This window comes from Molossus molossus, unplaced genomic scaffold (genome assembly GCF_014108415.1).
Source record: "Molossus molossus isolate mMolMol1 unplaced genomic scaffold, mMolMol1.p scaffold_m16_p_11, whole genome shotgun sequence".
NCBI lineage: Eukaryota > Metazoa > Chordata > Mammalia > Chiroptera > Molossidae > Molossus > Molossus molossus.
In genome coordinates, this window is record NW_023425346.1 from 91965370 (window position 1) to 91981455 (window position 16086).

Genomic DNA, 16086 nt, shown 5'->3' on the forward strand with positions numbered 1-16086 from the left:
TCATTTCCCCGCCTAGTCTCCCTTCTATTGCTTCTTCTATTCTAGGCTCTTTCTTGTTTCACTGTCCCCAGCTTTAATAACTGTACTTAAAAAATCACTTGGACTCGTATTGTGAAATCTTTCCTGCAGGACGTCAAGAACTCCCACACCAGCCAGCCCTAGGCAGACCCGGTCAGGGCCAGATCCTCTTTCTGGTAACACCGAGGTAACTTTTAGATGCGGGCATTAGCCCTGGCCAGTTTGACTCGGCGGTTTGAGCGTCCGCCCTCCGTCCAAAGGGTTGCAAGGTTCAATTCTGGTCAAGGGCAGGAACCTCGTTACAGTTTGCCCCCGGCCCTGGTCGGAGTCCTGGAGGAGGCAACCAATAGATGTGTCTCTCTCACACCGATGTGGCTGTTTCTCTCCCTCCCAGCTCTTTCACACGCTTCACAAAACTCCTTGCTTCGGAAGTCACGCTCTCTAACTGGAAAACGGGTGTTCTCTTCGGAGGAGTCTTTTCTCAACAGCAAATTGCATTTCTCCAAACGGTGCTTCCCCTCCCAATCTGCAAACAACCAGACCGGTTTTCCCCACTGACTCGGAGGGGCCGCGGGGAGCCGGCGGGCGCCCCAGGCTGGGAGGGGGCCGCGGCGGGGCGGGCGCGGAGGGGCCCAGCTCCGGGATGGGTCCGAGCACCCGCAGCCGGGTCGGAAGGACAGCCCCTCGCCGATCCCGCGGGCACCGCCCCCACCCGACACGTTTGCAAAACTTAGGACGTGATTTCCGGCAGCGGAGGCGCGCTTTCCGGTCGTCCCTCCGTCTCACGTTTTTCCGGGGTGGGACTTCCTGTCTGTGGTGGACTAGCGCCGGGTTGCAGAGCTGGTGAGCGGGTCGCCCAGGAGGGTGTCTGGCTGACTGGGCCTTGTGCTCCTCGGAAGGGCACCATGCAGGATGCTCTTCCTCGCTCTCTTTCTTGCTTTCCCCCCTCGCCAGGCCTCGGTTTGCACGGACATCCCGGCCTTTTGGCTCTACCAGTCACCTGAGGCTCTTTCGCTTCCTCTTTCTACAGGCTCCGCCCCCAGCGTCCCGTGGCCATGACAACCGCCCCGCGGGACTGCTTGCTGTGGAAGTTCGCGGGGCTGCTGCGGGACTCGGGTGAGTGGACTTCCGGTTGAGCTGGGGTTGGGGCGAGGTGGGGCTCTTTTTGCCTTCCAGAGACACGCCCCTGAAGAGCCACGGAGTTGCGGCTGTTTAGGGTCACGAGGGTGTGGGTGTAATTTCTTGACTCCTCTGGGGTTTGCTCGCTCTGGTGCTGTCGCCGACAGTGTCGTTTGTCTTTGACAGCCCAAACCGTAGCCACCCTTCCAGGCCAAACTTCACTGCCGCTTCCTCCATGCGTTCTCTGATACTCCCCCGGGAAAGTGATCGTGACGGCTACAGTCGTCCCTCGCCACTTCGCGCTCCCACGCTCGCGGCTTCGCTGTCGCGAAGTGGCGAGGGGCGACCGGAGCATAAATAAAGAGTCCTACTTCGCGGAAATTCATTTATCGCGGTAGAGCCTGCGGCGGATGGGCCGCGATAAACGAGGGCCGCCTGTAAGCCCCTCGAGACCAGGACTGGGCGTAGTTGTGTGGCAAGGACCTAAGTATAGCATAGTTACAGGCACCAGATTTGAAGTCAGACCCACCGAAGTTGGAATCCCAACTCTCACACTCGCCAAATTGTGTAAGTTTTTGGAGCCTGATTTTCTCACCAGCAAAATGGCATAATGATTGTATTTAACTCAAAGGTGGTTGTGGGGATCAATTCTAATTCACACAAAGCATTTAGTGCAGTGTTTGCATATATAGCAAGTGCTCAAAGTTGGTAGCTGTTATAATAATTTCTCCTCGCAGTAGTTGTTCAGCACATGGTTGACATTAGTTGTGGTAAACAAAAAAAAGCCTTGGTTTTGAGATCACACAGAAGTAGCAGCTTCCTACGAGCTATAAGGATATCAATCAACATTCTTAACTTTTCTGAGCCCCGATTTCTGTATTTGTAAGAGGGGGTTAATAGTGCTCTTTAGGAGATTTTGATGAAGTTTAAATGAAGTAACAGAGTTGTTTGGCACAAATTACCCAGTTAATGTGAGGTACTTTATATCACTGCACTCCCTTTGATGGTATCTGTGAAATCTCTCTTTATAGCAGTTAAAACTGGCTTGCGTTATTAACTGTGCACATGTCTTATCTCCTCTTCTAGACTGGGAGGCTCTTTGAGGGTGGGAAGAGTCCTTGAACCATGTCTGTATCCTCAGTGTCTGGTACATAGAAAATCCTGCATGCAAGGTTATGGGATTTTTAAAATTTGTTCAGCAAAATTTCTCTGGGGTTAGAGATGATGGTGTGTATGGGGGTGACTATAAAGTGGTAGCAGGAGGGAGATTTTGTGGTAATGGAAAAGTTTGGTATCTTGATTGTGTTGGTTTTAGAAATTTACACATATGACAAAATGGCACAGGACTATAAATATACATTGTATCAATGTCAGTTTTCTGGTTTTGATACTGTACTATGTATAAAATGTAACCATTGGGGAAACTGGGTGAAGGGTATAGGGGGAGCTCTTTGTGCTATTGCTACAACACCTTTTGACTCTATCTTTATTTTTCAAAAAAGTTAAAAAAAATTCTCCATGCCTGCCTTGTAGTTGCACTTTTTTAGGTACAGTGGTGAATACCAACAGGTGGCCTGAAGGATGACAGTCCCATTGGAGAGAGCAGTTTTAATAGAGCGCAACACCCTAGTGCTATCAGGAGTGGTTATTCTTTCTATGATGTGCATTTTAGTACTGTTTGAGAGTTTTTGTAAGTGTGCATGTTACTTTTGCAACGAGGACAAAAATAGATAGAACACCTAGTTAACTTTTACATAAAATGAGTGATTATAGTGAAAAGTTGAGCAATGTTGTGTATTGAGAAAGCTGCCTGGAGGTGTCAGGCTGGGCAGAGTGGAAGGGGATGTGTTAGAAAATGAAGGAGGTGTGAACCAAGTTAACTGTTTCCAGAGTGTGAGTAGACCAGGCTCTTTTGAGCAGGAGGGAAAAGGAAATTTAGAAAAGTTGGAGGCATGTTGTGAAGCAATCTCATAGGTCAGGCTGAAGAATTAGGACTTTTTTTTTTTTTTTAAAGAAAGAGGGGTCTTTGAAGACTTTTAAGTAGAGGAGAAGACATAAAGTTTGATCCTGTAGTGGAGAATGTACAATATAGATTGGAGTGGGTATATCCTGGGGTCACAAAATCTCAGAACAAAGGGAAAGACTCTTTCCTTATGTCCTCCTTCCTGTCCGCCCCTCTCCCTGCAGGGGATGTGGTCCTGTCTGGCTGTAGCACACTGAGCCTGCTGACTGCCACACTGCAGCAGCTGAACCACGTATTTGAGCTGTACCTGGGGCCATGGGGCCCTGGCCAGACAGGCTTTGTGGCTCTGCCCTCCTACCCCACCGACTCCCCTGTCATCCTCCAGCTTCAGTTCCTCTTCGATGTGCTGCAGAAAACGCTTTCACTCAAGGTTCTGGGGTGGGAATGGGGTAGGATGTATGAAAAGCCCAGGAGAATAGTGGAGGCGGGACTGGGGTGTAACTTGGGTGCAAGAAGTCTGCAGGGCTCAGACCCAGAAGGTGAGAGCTATGGGTGGCTGTGCTAAGAAAGAGATGCCAAGGAAAGGGAGATATGCCTGACCTCGCTGACCTGAATGTTTTTTCTTTTAGCTGGTCCATGTCCCTGGTCCTGGCCTCCCAGGGCCTATCAAGATTTTTCCCTTCAAGTCCCTCCGGCACCTGGAGGTATGGGGCATTGGGGGATGTTGCACAGAACCCAGTTTGAGGCAGCCTTTTGGGCATGGGGAAAGAGAGGTGACTTTTTTTGGTGGAGGAGCGGCAGGCCTGAGAGTGCCCATTGCTCTGCAGTAATGTGGCATCTACTCTCTTCTCCATTTAATGCTTCCCTGGATCATACACATTTGGCTTTGTCATCTTTTCCCCTTCTTCCCTTCCTTTGCCGCAGCTCCGAGGTGTCCCCATCCACTGCCTTCATGGCCTCCGTGGCATCTATTCCCAGCTGGAGACCCTGATTTGCAGCAGGAGCATCCAGACATTAGAGGTAAGGAGGATGGTGGGTGGGCCAGATGCCTTGTCCTGAGGGATGCAGAGGACCAAACTCTGACATTCCCCCTTCTCTGCAGCCTTCCCTGCCTCATGCCTCCCTTTGAACAGTGTACTTGCTCCCTCCGCTGTGCTCCCACAACATTCTACCTGTCCTTAGGTTTACAGTCACACCTACCATATTGTTTTAAATACTCTCCTCTCTGTCACCTCACTCTCCCCACAGTGAACTCTTTGGGGATAGGGCCCTGGGGTCTCTTTAAGTCTATATTCAGACTGAGCTCAGCATATAAAGAATGAACGAATGGCTGGGCCATAGAGTAGGGCCTTGGTGTAGGGAGGAGGAGAGTGGAGGTGACCGAGCACCTTGTCTCAGGAGCTCCTCTCAGCCCGTGGTGGCGACCTGTGCTCTGCCCTGCCTTGGCTGGCTCTGCTGTCTGCCAACTTCAGCTACAATGCACTGACTGCCTTAGACAGCTCCCTGGTGAGTGCCTCAGAAGGGAGGGGGTTTGGGGAAGGACAGGGATGGGCCCTTAGGGAGGAGGCCAGCTGGCTGCCTGGGGGTGTGCGATCCTCTTTTTCCCCTACCCACCCTCCACAGCGTCTCTTGTCAGCTCTGCGCTTCTTGAACCTGAGCCACAATCACCTCCAGGACTGCAAAGGCTTCCTGATGGTGAGTTTGAGCAGCTTGCTGGGCCGGCACCACTTGGGCCTCTGATCGTTCTGCTTGGACCCTCTCCCCTGGACTTGGTTTTGCTCCCATGTGCTTTTGCCCCCCGGATGGAGCTGTGTCTGTGAGGCCGTGTTGTCAGGCTCAACATAAGACAGACCAAATCTCAGCTCCTAATCCCTGTGTGACTTGGGACAAATTAGTTAACCTCTCAGTTTCTTCCCCAGTAAAGTGAAAATAACAGGAGTACTCACTTTTGTAGTGTTAGAGTGATTATAAAAACTATCTGGTGCTACTTAGCCCAGGAAGGGTAGCTCTTGTGATGGTGGTGAAGAACCCTTCTCCTGTGTCTCTGTCAGAGATAAAGCTGGACACTAGTTACAGTGGTAAGAACAGATTTTAATAATAAAAACGATTGTAGAGTTTATTAAGTAATAAACTACTGTGATATTTAGTCAGTAGTAAACGTATTTTAATCAGTAATAAACCATTCAGCATGAAGTGAACTCAATTTTGGTTTGTCCCGAGGTAACTGGACACGTTAAAGTGAGAGTGAGGGACTGGGGGGCGTGGAGGCTTGAGCAGTTCTGTCCTTGACCAGACTAGTCAGGTTCCTCAGGGAAGGGGACATTGGTCTACATGAAACCAACCTGCCTGGGTTTGCTATCTGGCTCTTGCCAAAGTTAGGTTCCTACCTGCCCACGGAGGCTGGGAGACAGAGGCCCTGTCTTTGGGTGTTGGCTGGAACAAACTCAAGTCTCCTGGCAGCCTTGAGTTTTTTAGGCAGGAATGTAAGGGGGATGGAGTTGTCATCCTAGGGATGTGGGCTTGAGCTGTCAGAAACTATGCTAGTATTTGTTCAAGTTTAACGTGGGGGGGGTGGAGGGGTAGATGAAACGGTGTGTACTAAGAGCCTGCAGTTTTTTTTTTATCTTCACCCAAGGACATTTTTTTCCTTTTTTGCTCAGATAGAGTGGGAGGGAGAGAGAGGGAGAGAGAGAGAGAGAGAGAAACATCGATGTGAAAGGGACACATTGAGTGGCTGCCACCCGCACAACCAACCAGGACTGGGAACAAACTGCAACCGAGGTATGAGCCCTTAGCAGGAACCGAATCCGGGTCTCTCTGGACCGCAGGCCAACGCTCTAACTGCTGAGCCAAACCGGCCAGGGCAAGAGAGCCTGCAGCTTTTACAGGCCCAGGTTGAGGCCCGGTGGAGAAGAGGGCTCAGAGGAACCTGGCTCCAGTTCATCAAGGAGAGAATCTTTGTCATCCCCACTTCCTTCCAGGACTTGTCTGAGCTCCACCACCTGGACCTCTCCTATAATCACCTGCGTTTGGTGCCGAGAATGGGACCCTCAGGAGCTACTCTGGGGACCCTGATATTGCGAGGCAATGAGCTCCAGGGCCTGCACGGTGAGTGGGGAGTGTGGGGGGACAGGGTTAGGGGAGGGTGGAGCAGACAAGGAGGGGCTTGAGGCAGTGTGAGACTCAGGGTGGCAAGTGGCCCAGGAACCGTGCGCCCCCAGAGCCTCGTGCACGCTCATCGGCCGGTCTGCAGTGCCCAGGATTGTCTTTCCACGCCACCCCCCAACCCTACCTATCCTCCACCCTCTCTCACCCACATGCCTTTCCTCTTTTCTCATCTCTGTCCCAGGCCTGGAGCAGCTGAGGAACCTGCGGCACCTAGATGTGGCATACAACCTGCTGGAGGAACACAGGGTACTGTCGCCACTGTGGCTGCTGGCTGAGCTCCGCAAGGTGAGACTTGGGTGCTTCAGAGGCCTGGAAGCCAACTTTGTACTCTCCCTCCTCCCGTGCTGATGTGGTCAGTGCGCTTCCTCCCACAGGGAGGCTCCAGGCCCACCTCTGTCTCCTTCCTGCCCCTCAGCTCTACCTGGAGGGAAACCCTTTGTGGTTCCACCCTGCGCACCGAGTGGCCACCGCCCAGTACTTGTCACCTCGAGCGAGGGATGCTGCCAGCGTGAGTGGTCTTCCCATGTCTGCTCTGCTTTCCCCTTCCTGCCCAGCCTCGCCCCCCCTCTGCACCTCTTGCCTCCCCTCACCCCCTCCGTAGCTGCAGGGCCAGGCCCTGCACACCTTGCTTATTCTTGCTTATTATGCTGGTCTCACCTGCTGAGCCTGGTGGACCTACAGGCCTAGGAGGGCCCCACCCTGGCTTGGAGCTATCCCAGGGTGTGCGCCCCACCACCAACACTGCCCCTCCTCTTTTATTTTTGCTCAGTTCCTTCTTGATGGACAGGTGTTGTCCCTGACTGATTTCCAGGTTAGTGTGGCGGGGAGTGGCAGGAGTGGGACAGCCAGGACTAATTTGGGAGGACACTGGCTGAAAGAAACAGGGTTTCGGGGTGAGGGTTTTCCTGGTCACCTGGAGAGCAGACCCCGTCTCTCGGCTAGCTAGGGGAGGGCCGACACGCTCCTGGCTCTGACCTTTCTCTTTCCTGTTGTTACAAGCAGACCTCCACCTCCTCAGAGGCCCCCGCTCTGTCCTGGCCCGTGGGGAGTGCCACTGGAACCTCAGGGGGTGCTGACTTGAGTGACAGCCTCTCCTCAGGGGGCATCATGGCCCAGCCCCCGATTCGTAAGGTTAAGGTGAGCAGTGTCCTGGGCTGCCTTGTACCAGGTGTTGGGTCCCTTCCCTGGGGCACTGGGTGGTTGATGTGTTGCAGATACTAAGTCTTGTTCCTGGCTTGTGGACGGGTGGCTTGGGCAGGTTGGGAGGGAGGCCTGGCTTTCATAGAAGATCGTCACTCTGCCCAAACTCAGAGCCGCGTTCGTGTGAGGCGGGCAAGTATCTCGGAACCCAGTGACACGGACCCAGAGCCCCGGACTCTGGACCCCTCCCCGGCGGGTAAGTCAGCCCTAACCCAGCCTTGCACACCCCAGCCCAGCACTCCCGGTCTTCTGGTGGGGAGTTTTGTGTTGGTGGCGTGGAGCGTGGCAGAGGCCTCAGTCTTTCCTGTCTCCTCTTAGTCTGGGGAAAGGAGACGGGCTGCTCCCGGGCAGCACTTTCGTGTTTTACCAGGGACGTTAATTTTGTGGGATGTCCAAAGGAGTCCAGCAGATATGTTTGGGAGATGCCAGGTTAAATAAACAGGTGTCCTCCCTCTGGGACCTCGCAGGCCCTTCGATGTGCCACTGTGTACTGTGAACCTGCCACAGCGGCGCATGACGTGCAGCTATGAATTGCATGCGACCCAAGTGTTCGTAGGACATACTTTGGGGCATGCTGCTGAGGGGAAGCCTTTAGCCTCTGTCTGAACAGCCCCTCTCCCGCCCCACCTCCACCCCATTACACAGACTTACTTCATCCCGACAGTCATGACAGGCTGGGATCGTTGGGGGTGGTGGTGGGGACACAGGCTGTCTCAGCTGTGCACCAACCGCCCTGCCCCCTACACACCTGTCCAGGACGGTTTGTGCAGCAGCAGCGGGAACTTGAACTCATGAACAGCTTCCGGGAACAGTTTGGCCGTGACTGGCTGCAGTATAGGAATCACCTGGAGACCTGTGGGATCCCTGTTCTGGCTACCTCCAAGACCCCTGCCCTCAGCACACTGCCCCCAGGCACCCCGAGCTCAGGGACTGTGCCCGGCCCTCCGCCGCCACAGAAGGACTCACCACAGGAAGTGGCAGAGGAGGTCAGCGTGGGTCTGGAGCCACAGGACAAAGAGGAGATGGAGGAAGAGGAGATGGAGGAGCAGGGAAAAGAGGAGGAGGAGCAGGAGCAGGAGCAGAAGGAAGTGGAAGGTGAGCTCTTGGTGGCTGCAGGGGTGGTGTGTTTGGGAGAGGAAGGAAAACCCAGGCACTGGGTGCTGACCCCTTGTGGATGGAGGGCCAGCCCACAGGAGGGCAGAGTCCTGGTACTTTTCCATCCTAACAGGGTCCCTCTCTTGGTTTATCCTCAGCGGAGCTCTGTCGCCCCATATTGGTATGCCCCCTGGAGGGGCCTCAGGGTGTGCGGGGCAGAGAGTGCTTTCTCCGGGTCACTTCTGGCCACCTGTTTGAGGTGGAACTCCAAGCAGCTCGAACCCTGGAACGACTTGAGCTCCAGAGTCTGGAAGCAGCTGAAATAGAACCCGAGCCTCTAACCCAGAGGGAGCCCTTGCCCGAGGTGTGTGGGAGTGGGGTTTCTGGAGGAGGCGCTGGGCTTTCTCAGGAGCCAGCTCTGAAAACATGGCTCTGGGTGCTGGGCACCAGGCTGTGCATCCGCGTGTTCTCTCCCTGGTGCCGAGGAGGTGCCTGGGGGGAAAAGTGGCCCCAGGTGGCTTGGGAGGCTGGCCCAGGAGTCGAGCTTCTGGGCCAGAGTGTGGATATTAGCGAAAGCATTTTAATGGAGGCTAGAGCTTTTTTTCCCTCTGTGCTCAGTATAACCCTAATTCCTCTGCTCTTTTTTTTCTGGTCCCCTCTTTCCTTGCAGGGCTCAGAGCCACCCCCCACAGCCCCTGTCCTCACTCTGCGCTTCTCTTACATTTGCCCGGACCGGCACTTGCGTCGCTATGTGGTGCTGGAGCCTGATGCCCAAGCAGCTGTCCAGGTGATGGGATCCAGGAGGCTGGTGGGAGATTAGAAGGCTGAGGGCCAGGGTCCTCCTGCTCACAGCTGGGTCTGGCCCATCCTGTTTCAGGAGTTGCTTGCTGTGTTGACCCCTGCAGCCTCCAGGGCTCAGCATCAGCTGAGGGAAGCAAGCGACCAACTTGGGGGCAGACTCCAGTGTCTACGTTGTGGTCACGATTTCGAGCTAGGGGAGACCAGGTTGGGACTGGACAGAGTGGAAGGCTGGAGGCCTCTGTTCCAGAATACAGGTGCAGCCTTGCCCTTGACCTCCTTGCCCATGCACCTCCTGCCATTTCAGGGAAAACGGCTTTGGGGGAGGGAGTGTGTGTGTGTGTGTGTGTGTGTGTGTGTGGTGGTGGTGGGGGGGAACTGCAGGGAAGAAAGGAGTGGGGACCAACTGTCTGTGTGGAGGAAAACAAAACTATGCTTGCTACATTTTCATTTTTTTTCTTTTATCCTCATCCGAGGACATTTTTGTATTTATCTTCATATAGAGCGGGAGGGAGAGAGGGAGGAAGAGAGAGAAACATCGATGTGAGAGAGACACATTGAGTGGTTGCCACCCACACGACCCCAACTGAGGCCGGGGACAAACTGCAACTGAGGTACATGTCCTTAGTGGGAACCGAACCCGGGACTCTCTGGTCCACAGGCTGACGCTCTAACCGCTGAGTCAAATCGGTCAGGGCACTTTATTTATAAAAGTAAAAGAAGAAGAAATTATATCTTTTTTCCCCCCTCTGAAAGTCAGGAAATACAATATCTGTAATGTTTAAACATACTCATTATTTTTTCATAACCTGAAGGCTTTTCTCCCTTTTTGGCCAACATTTCAGAAACTACATAAAACCCAATGAGCCCTGGGTGCACTGTGGGGCTACAGTACTGCCATCCGAGCACGTCTGGCTTGGGGAGTTGGCTTAGAATGTCCTTCCTCACTGACCTTGGGAGCTGCCGGTATCGAGTTGTGCGTGGCATCTCTTCACGTTCTGTTCTTGAAGACGGGAGAATTTTCCATTGTAGACCTGTCAAAAAGTCATGTCTTTGAAGACACTGAAGAAGAGATATTCTTTACTCCTGTGCTGAAATACATGATTTTTTTTTTTTTAAATCTCTTTCCTCTTCTTGGTAGCAAGTAGAGCAGGAGTTTAAATTTTGTTCAGAAAATGGACCCCTCTCCAACTCCACCCTACACCTGCCAGGAGGCGGTAGGCCCCAGAGGCTCAGCAGGGCAGTGTAAATAGTGGCAATAGCCCCACTTCCTAACGGACCCTGTATTCCATGGGGTCATGTGGTCCCTTCCGTGGAACCACCATTAATGATGTCATAATTGCTTAGATGATGACGTTTAAGTGATGGAGTCTGGAACTGGACCCCTATCTCACCCTGCCTGCCCAGTGTGTTGATGTGGGGCTTTAGACATTGCCGGCAGAGCATCGAAGTACACGATCAGCCCCAGGCTTGAGAGCGGACCAGAACAGGGCCTGGTTGAGTCTGGCTCTTTCTGAGGAGGCTTGAAATGAGAGGGTGTGGTGTATTTTGAGGAGACTGTGGGTCACGCATCTGGGTTTGCTTGTCCCTCCTGGAAGTGGTGTGATTGGTCAGCACCCAGGCCTGCAGAGGAAGGCGGGTGGGTGGGGAACGGTGGGCAGTGGATGCAGCCGCAGATGTGCGCCTAGGTGAGCTTGAGAGTGGGTGGGAGCATTATGGGCATGGTGGGGGGTTGTGGTACTGTGTGGGGTTCACGGGGCTGTGCTCATCCCTCTCTCCAGAGTCTCCTCCTGTGTGTCCAAACTGTGGTAGTGACCACGTGGTCCTCCTGGCTCTGACCGTGGGAGCCCGCGACAGGGAGCAGAGACAGGAAGAGCAGCTGCCGGCTTCCTCGCAGTCCCCCAGCACTGTGCCCAGTCCTGGTGGCAGTGACCACAGCACCAGGGCTGACCATGCGCCATCTCAGGCACTGGGCTCCCGTGACTGCCACAGGTGGAGCCTCAGTCCCGGTGAGTGTGGGAAAGCGAGACGGGGCTGGTGTTGGGGGAGGAAGGGGTGCTCATGGGGCGTGAGATGGCACCATGCAGCCAGAGCAGACTGATGGCCCTGTGCTTGTCCCCAGCCCCGGAGCGCTGTGGCTTTCGCTCTGTGGACCACCGACTCCGGCTCTTCCTGGATGTTGAGGTGTTCACTGATGCCCAGGAGGAGTTCCAGTGCTGCATCAAGGTCTGTGCCAGCCTGGCACTGCCCTGTGCCCCTGACTGACCAGGGCGCCTCTCGTTTCCATCACAGCCACTTGAGTCAGAGCTGTCGCTACGGGACTCCCAGGTCCTGCTTCCAGCTGCTCCAGCAGTTGCTTGCTGTGTATCCGTGGACACGTCCCTTGACGTTCGAGTCTCAGTTGTCGCTCCTCTGTAAGGGGAATGACACTTACCTTCCAGAGTGTGATAGCGACAGTGAGAGCTCATGTCTGTAAACTACCCGGCACAGCACCTGGCTCAGGAAGCGGGACCTCCTGTCATTACTGTAAATACAGGATGTGTTCGGACCCTCTCAGTTGAGCACTTAGCATGTGATCTAGAATAAATCAGTCCTGCCCTGTGTCTTATTCTGATATGAGAAACAGACAACGGTCATGTGATATGAAAGTGCTGGAATCGGGCTAAGGCCCTAGAGGGGCATCTGATCCAGCCTGAGTGTTCCAGGGGAGCTGCCCTTCCTGGGGAGGTGATGGCCGAGCCAGGTCCTGAAGGATGAGTTTCAGAAGAGGGAGGGAAAGGAAGCAGCATTGTGTGGGGCTTGAGAGACAGCTAGTGGGGAGAACTGCCCGTGATGGGGGCAGCCAGCATGTGGGGGCAGGGTCCCGAGATGAATCTGAGCAGGCAGTCGGGCCAGTTCAGGAGCAACCTCGTGTTTGCAGGGAGTTGAGACTTGATCCCAAAGGCCATGGGGCCACTGAAGGATTGGGAGCAGAGAGTGTCAGTCAGTTTTGTGTTTTAGAACAATTAGTCTGGCGGAGTGTGGAGGGTGGATTGGAGGGGACGAGGTGACAGGCAGGGAGACTCCGAGAGCCTGCTAGGTCTGCGTGCAGGTAGGGCTGTGGGGTGGCGAGTGGCCAGTGGAGAGGCTGGGGTGGATGAGTGGGGATAGGCAGGTGAAGGTGCTGTCACGGTAACTCGGCTCCGCCTGGCAGCTATCTCCCTAGTCCTCTGTTTCTCATCAACTTCCTCTGTGTCTTAGGTGCCGCTGGTGTTGGCAGACCACCCTGGGGAGTGTCTGTGTCTCGTGGTCGTGTCTGACCACAGGCTTTACGTGTTGAAGGTGATGGGGGAGATCTGGTGAGTGAGCCAGGTTGTGGCTAGGCGAGGGTCAGGGTTCCCCTGTGGGTCTCACCCCACTCTTCCTCTTTCTCACCACTCTGCCCCTCCTCTCTTCACAGCGGGCCTCCAGCTAGCTGGCTGCAGCCAACTCTGGCCATTCCCCTGCAGGATCTGAGTTGCATAGAGCTGGGCCTGGCCGGACAGAGCCTGCGGGTGGAGTGGGCAGCTGGGGCGGGCAGCTGTGTCCTGCTGCCCCGAGATGCCAAGCACTGCCGGGCTTTCCTAGAGGAGCTCACTGGTGAGTGGAAGGAGGGGCAGGGAGGGTGTGCCCGGGGGTCACAGTTGAGACAGACAGGTAACGAAACTCAGCCCTCAGAGAGGTTCCTGAAACCTAGAAATAGGGAGAATGGGAAGGTGTTGAGAGAGAGTGAGGTTGAGATAGCAGAGGTGGAGTCATGAGGACTCCCTGTGTCTGACTGGCTTCGCCCAGATGTCTTGCAGTCTCTGCCCCCAACCTGGAGGAGCAGCGTCAGTGCCACGGAGGAGGAGGTGACCCCAAAGCACCGGCTCTGGTGAGTCAGGAGCATGAGGCCTGCGTTGGTGCCCAGACGGCCGCTCTTGGAGCCCGGGAGCCTCAGGCCCTGTCCTCAGGCCCACAGCCTGGTCCATCCTCCCTGCTCTCCTCCTTCCTGGTATTTCCCACCCCCAGCTGACCACTCTCTCCTGGGGCTGCGTGCCACCTTCTCCCCAGGCCACTGCTGGAAAGAGACTCTTCCTCGGAGCCTCCCCGGTTCTTCTATCTTCAGGTGTTCCTGGTTGAAGGTGAGGCCTCTGTACCCCATCTTCTCCCAGGCTGCCGCCTGGCCACCAGCACCTCTGTGTGCCCTGGTAGCGATTCTGTAGCAATTCTCAGTTCCTGGAATGTGGACTTCCTGTCACTCATGGGGATACCCACATGGCCCCTGCGTGTTCCTGGTCTCTCTGGGTAGGGCCGAGAGGTGCTCAGAAACCCTTGCTTTCTGTGAAGTGGGGCAGGTTGGCTGGGTCTGCCCCGCTTCATCCTGTTGCGGAAGGCGAGAGTGGATCCTCCTCCTGAGTCGGGTGGGAGGTGGAGCAGGTGTTCTTTGTCTTGGGCCTCAGAGGTTTTGGAGGCTAGAGATCCCTGGAGTTTGGAAAAGGGAGGGCCTTGGCCTCCAGAGGCCCAGGCTGCTCTGTGGCCCTGTCAGCGTGGTTCCCCCGCTGCTCCCGAGCAGCGCTGGGGATCTGCCGCGGGGGTCGGGGCTTCTCTGTGGCCTTGCTCACTGGACCTCACCCCGCCTCTTTCACTGCAGGTCCCGCTACCTGTCCTGTGTCCCTGCTGCTGACTCTGTCCACCTTGTACCTCTTAGATGAGGACCTTGTAGGGTCCCAGGCAGAAACCCCTCCTCCAGCAGTGTCTGGCGAAGCCTCTGAGAAGGCCCTGCCCTCGGGGCCAGGCCCTTCCTTCTGTGTCAGGGAGCAGCAGCCCCTCAGCAGCCTGAGCTCGGTGCTGCTCTATCGCACAGCCCCGGAGGACCTGCGGCTGGTTTTCTACGACGAGGTGTGTGTGCACACGTCTGTGCGTGTGTGCATGTCTGCGTGTGTACATGTGTGTACGTGCATGTGTGAGAGAGATGGGAGCAGAGGTGGGTTGTGTGGGAAGTGGGTCTGGGAGGGCTAGGATTCGGGGGCAGTGTGGAACTTGCCATGGTCTGCCCTGGTGGGAACAGGGAAGTAGGGTGCAGGGACCTGGGAGGCTCACTGGGTGTGGACAGTAGCAGGCAGAGGGGCGGGCAGCTGTAGGCAGTGGAAACGTCCTGAACTTGGGGCTCAGCCTTGTGTTTGCTGGGGGGCCTTGAGTGAAGCACCCAGCGCTACTGCTGCCTCCAGTTTGCATTTGGGCCCCTCTGCTAGCCCGTGAGGAGGTACTGTCGTTAGTCTTGTCACACATGAGAACATTGGGGTTGGGGGGATGTTAACCAACTTGCCCAGGTCACAAGCGGCAGAGCCAGGAACTGAACCCCGAGCAGTTCTTGGAATTGAGTCCGGAACTGATATTTTGGAAAACAGGACAGAGGATAGAAACAAGCTACTAAACGTGAAAGCCCTTCAGGGGCCTTCAGTAAGTGTGGATCGCGCTCTGTTAGACGGCAGGATTGTTTATGCGGAGTGACACAGGCTTGGGGAAGGGAAGCGGCCCAGAGCAAGCGGGGCAGCGGGTCCTCCCGAGACCTCCCCTCCCCTCCTCTGGCCTCAGCCTCACCCCAGCACCCTTGCTCGCCCAGGTGTCCCGGCTTGAGAGTTTCTGGGCACTCCGTGTGGTGTGTCCGGAGCAGCTGACCACCCTGCTGGCCTGGATCCGGGAGCCCTGGGAGCAGTTGTTTTCCATTGGACTCCGAACTGTGACCCAGGAGGCGCTCGACCTTGACCGGTGAAGCTCCATGCTGACCCCACCCTGGCCTCAGGAGCTATGGCTGCGATGTCCTCGCTCCAGACTCTGGCTGTGGCCGTCTCCAGCCTTTGGGCGCTGGCCAGTGAGGCCCCAAATGACCCACGGCTCAAGGGAAGGGCGAGAGAAATGGTCAGGCCTCCGATGACCCAAGGGGACAGGCTAGTGGTCAGTAGGAATGTGTCTCCTGCAGTTTTTCTCAGGTATCAGTAAAACTTTCCATTCAGGATGTCATGAGTTTGTTTAGAGGCGTCACTCATGAGGCCTGTGGTTCTTCTACCTCTTCTAACAGGAACTGCCCTGCCCAGTGAGGAGCCCAGCAGCCTTGTTTGTACTGGAGACCTTATCTCCAGCTGCTCTGCCCCACTGATGGGACCGAGGAGGACTCCTGACACAGGGCCCAGCCCTCAGTGGCAGCGCCAGTCACGGGGCCCAGCGTGGACGTCACTGCCTCACAAATAGTCGGCCCGTTAGAGCCTCACTCTCGAATTGCATTTGGGAACTAATGAGGACCTGGGGCCATTGGCAGTGGGGGCTGAATATGAGAGGGTGGCGAGAGGGCGTGTGGATTGGGGTTGGCATTGGTGTCTGCTCCTGTCCCCTCTCAGCACTGCCTCGCTCGGCTAGGGCGGTGGGGTCGAACCCTCTCCTTAACCGCTGTCTCGTGCCAGGGTGCTCGGCTCAGGAATGCTCGGGTAGCCCATTTGGCCTCCTAACACCAGCCCTGGCCTTTTGCTGCAGCAATCAAGGAGGAGCGGTTCCCCCCTGAGGCTGCTGAGAGAAGCAACTCAGCCGTGGGCCTGCGGGGACAGCTTTCCTGGGAACTGCAGCGCAGAGGAAAGCCGAGAGCTGGAGCGAGCAGGGACTCGTCCTGGAGTCCCTGGCCAACTGCCTGCAGGCACGCAACCCAGGAATCTTAGGCGACGTGAGCTAAGGGA

General features: G+C 55.5%; 1 protein-coding gene across 2 annotated transcripts; it reads left to right on the top strand.

Moving 5' to 3' along the window:
- Positions 1 to 807: 807 nt before the first annotated feature.
- Positions 808 to 15408, top strand: LOC118625762 (serine/threonine kinase 11 interacting protein). Of its 2 annotated transcripts, XM_036254909.1 has the most exons (25): positions 808 to 861; positions 1049 to 1134; positions 3325 to 3530; positions 3730 to 3804; positions 4025 to 4120; positions 4499 to 4606; positions 4724 to 4795; positions 6082 to 6208; positions 6450 to 6553; positions 6684 to 6776; positions 7038 to 7079; positions 7271 to 7405; positions 7580 to 7664; positions 8225 to 8563; positions 8722 to 8927; positions 9234 to 9350; positions 9441 to 9618; positions 11143 to 11370; positions 11484 to 11587; positions 12602 to 12699; positions 12801 to 12979; positions 13172 to 13253; positions 13433 to 13503; positions 14013 to 14260; positions 14985 to 15408. In XM_036254909.1, exons 2-25 carry the CDS (start codon positions 1074 to 1076, stop codon positions 15132 to 15134), a joined length of 3204 nt encoding a protein of 1067 aa, XP_036110802.1. In that variant the 5' UTR covers positions 808 to 861; positions 1049 to 1073; the 3' UTR covers positions 15135 to 15408. The 2 variants fall into 2 exon arrangements, with proteins under 2 accessions (XP_036110802.1, XP_036110801.1); XM_036254908.1 differs by lacking the exons at positions 808 to 861; positions 1049 to 1134 and adding an exon at positions 1343 to 1704.
- The last annotated feature ends 678 nt before the right edge of the window (positions 15409 to 16086 follow it).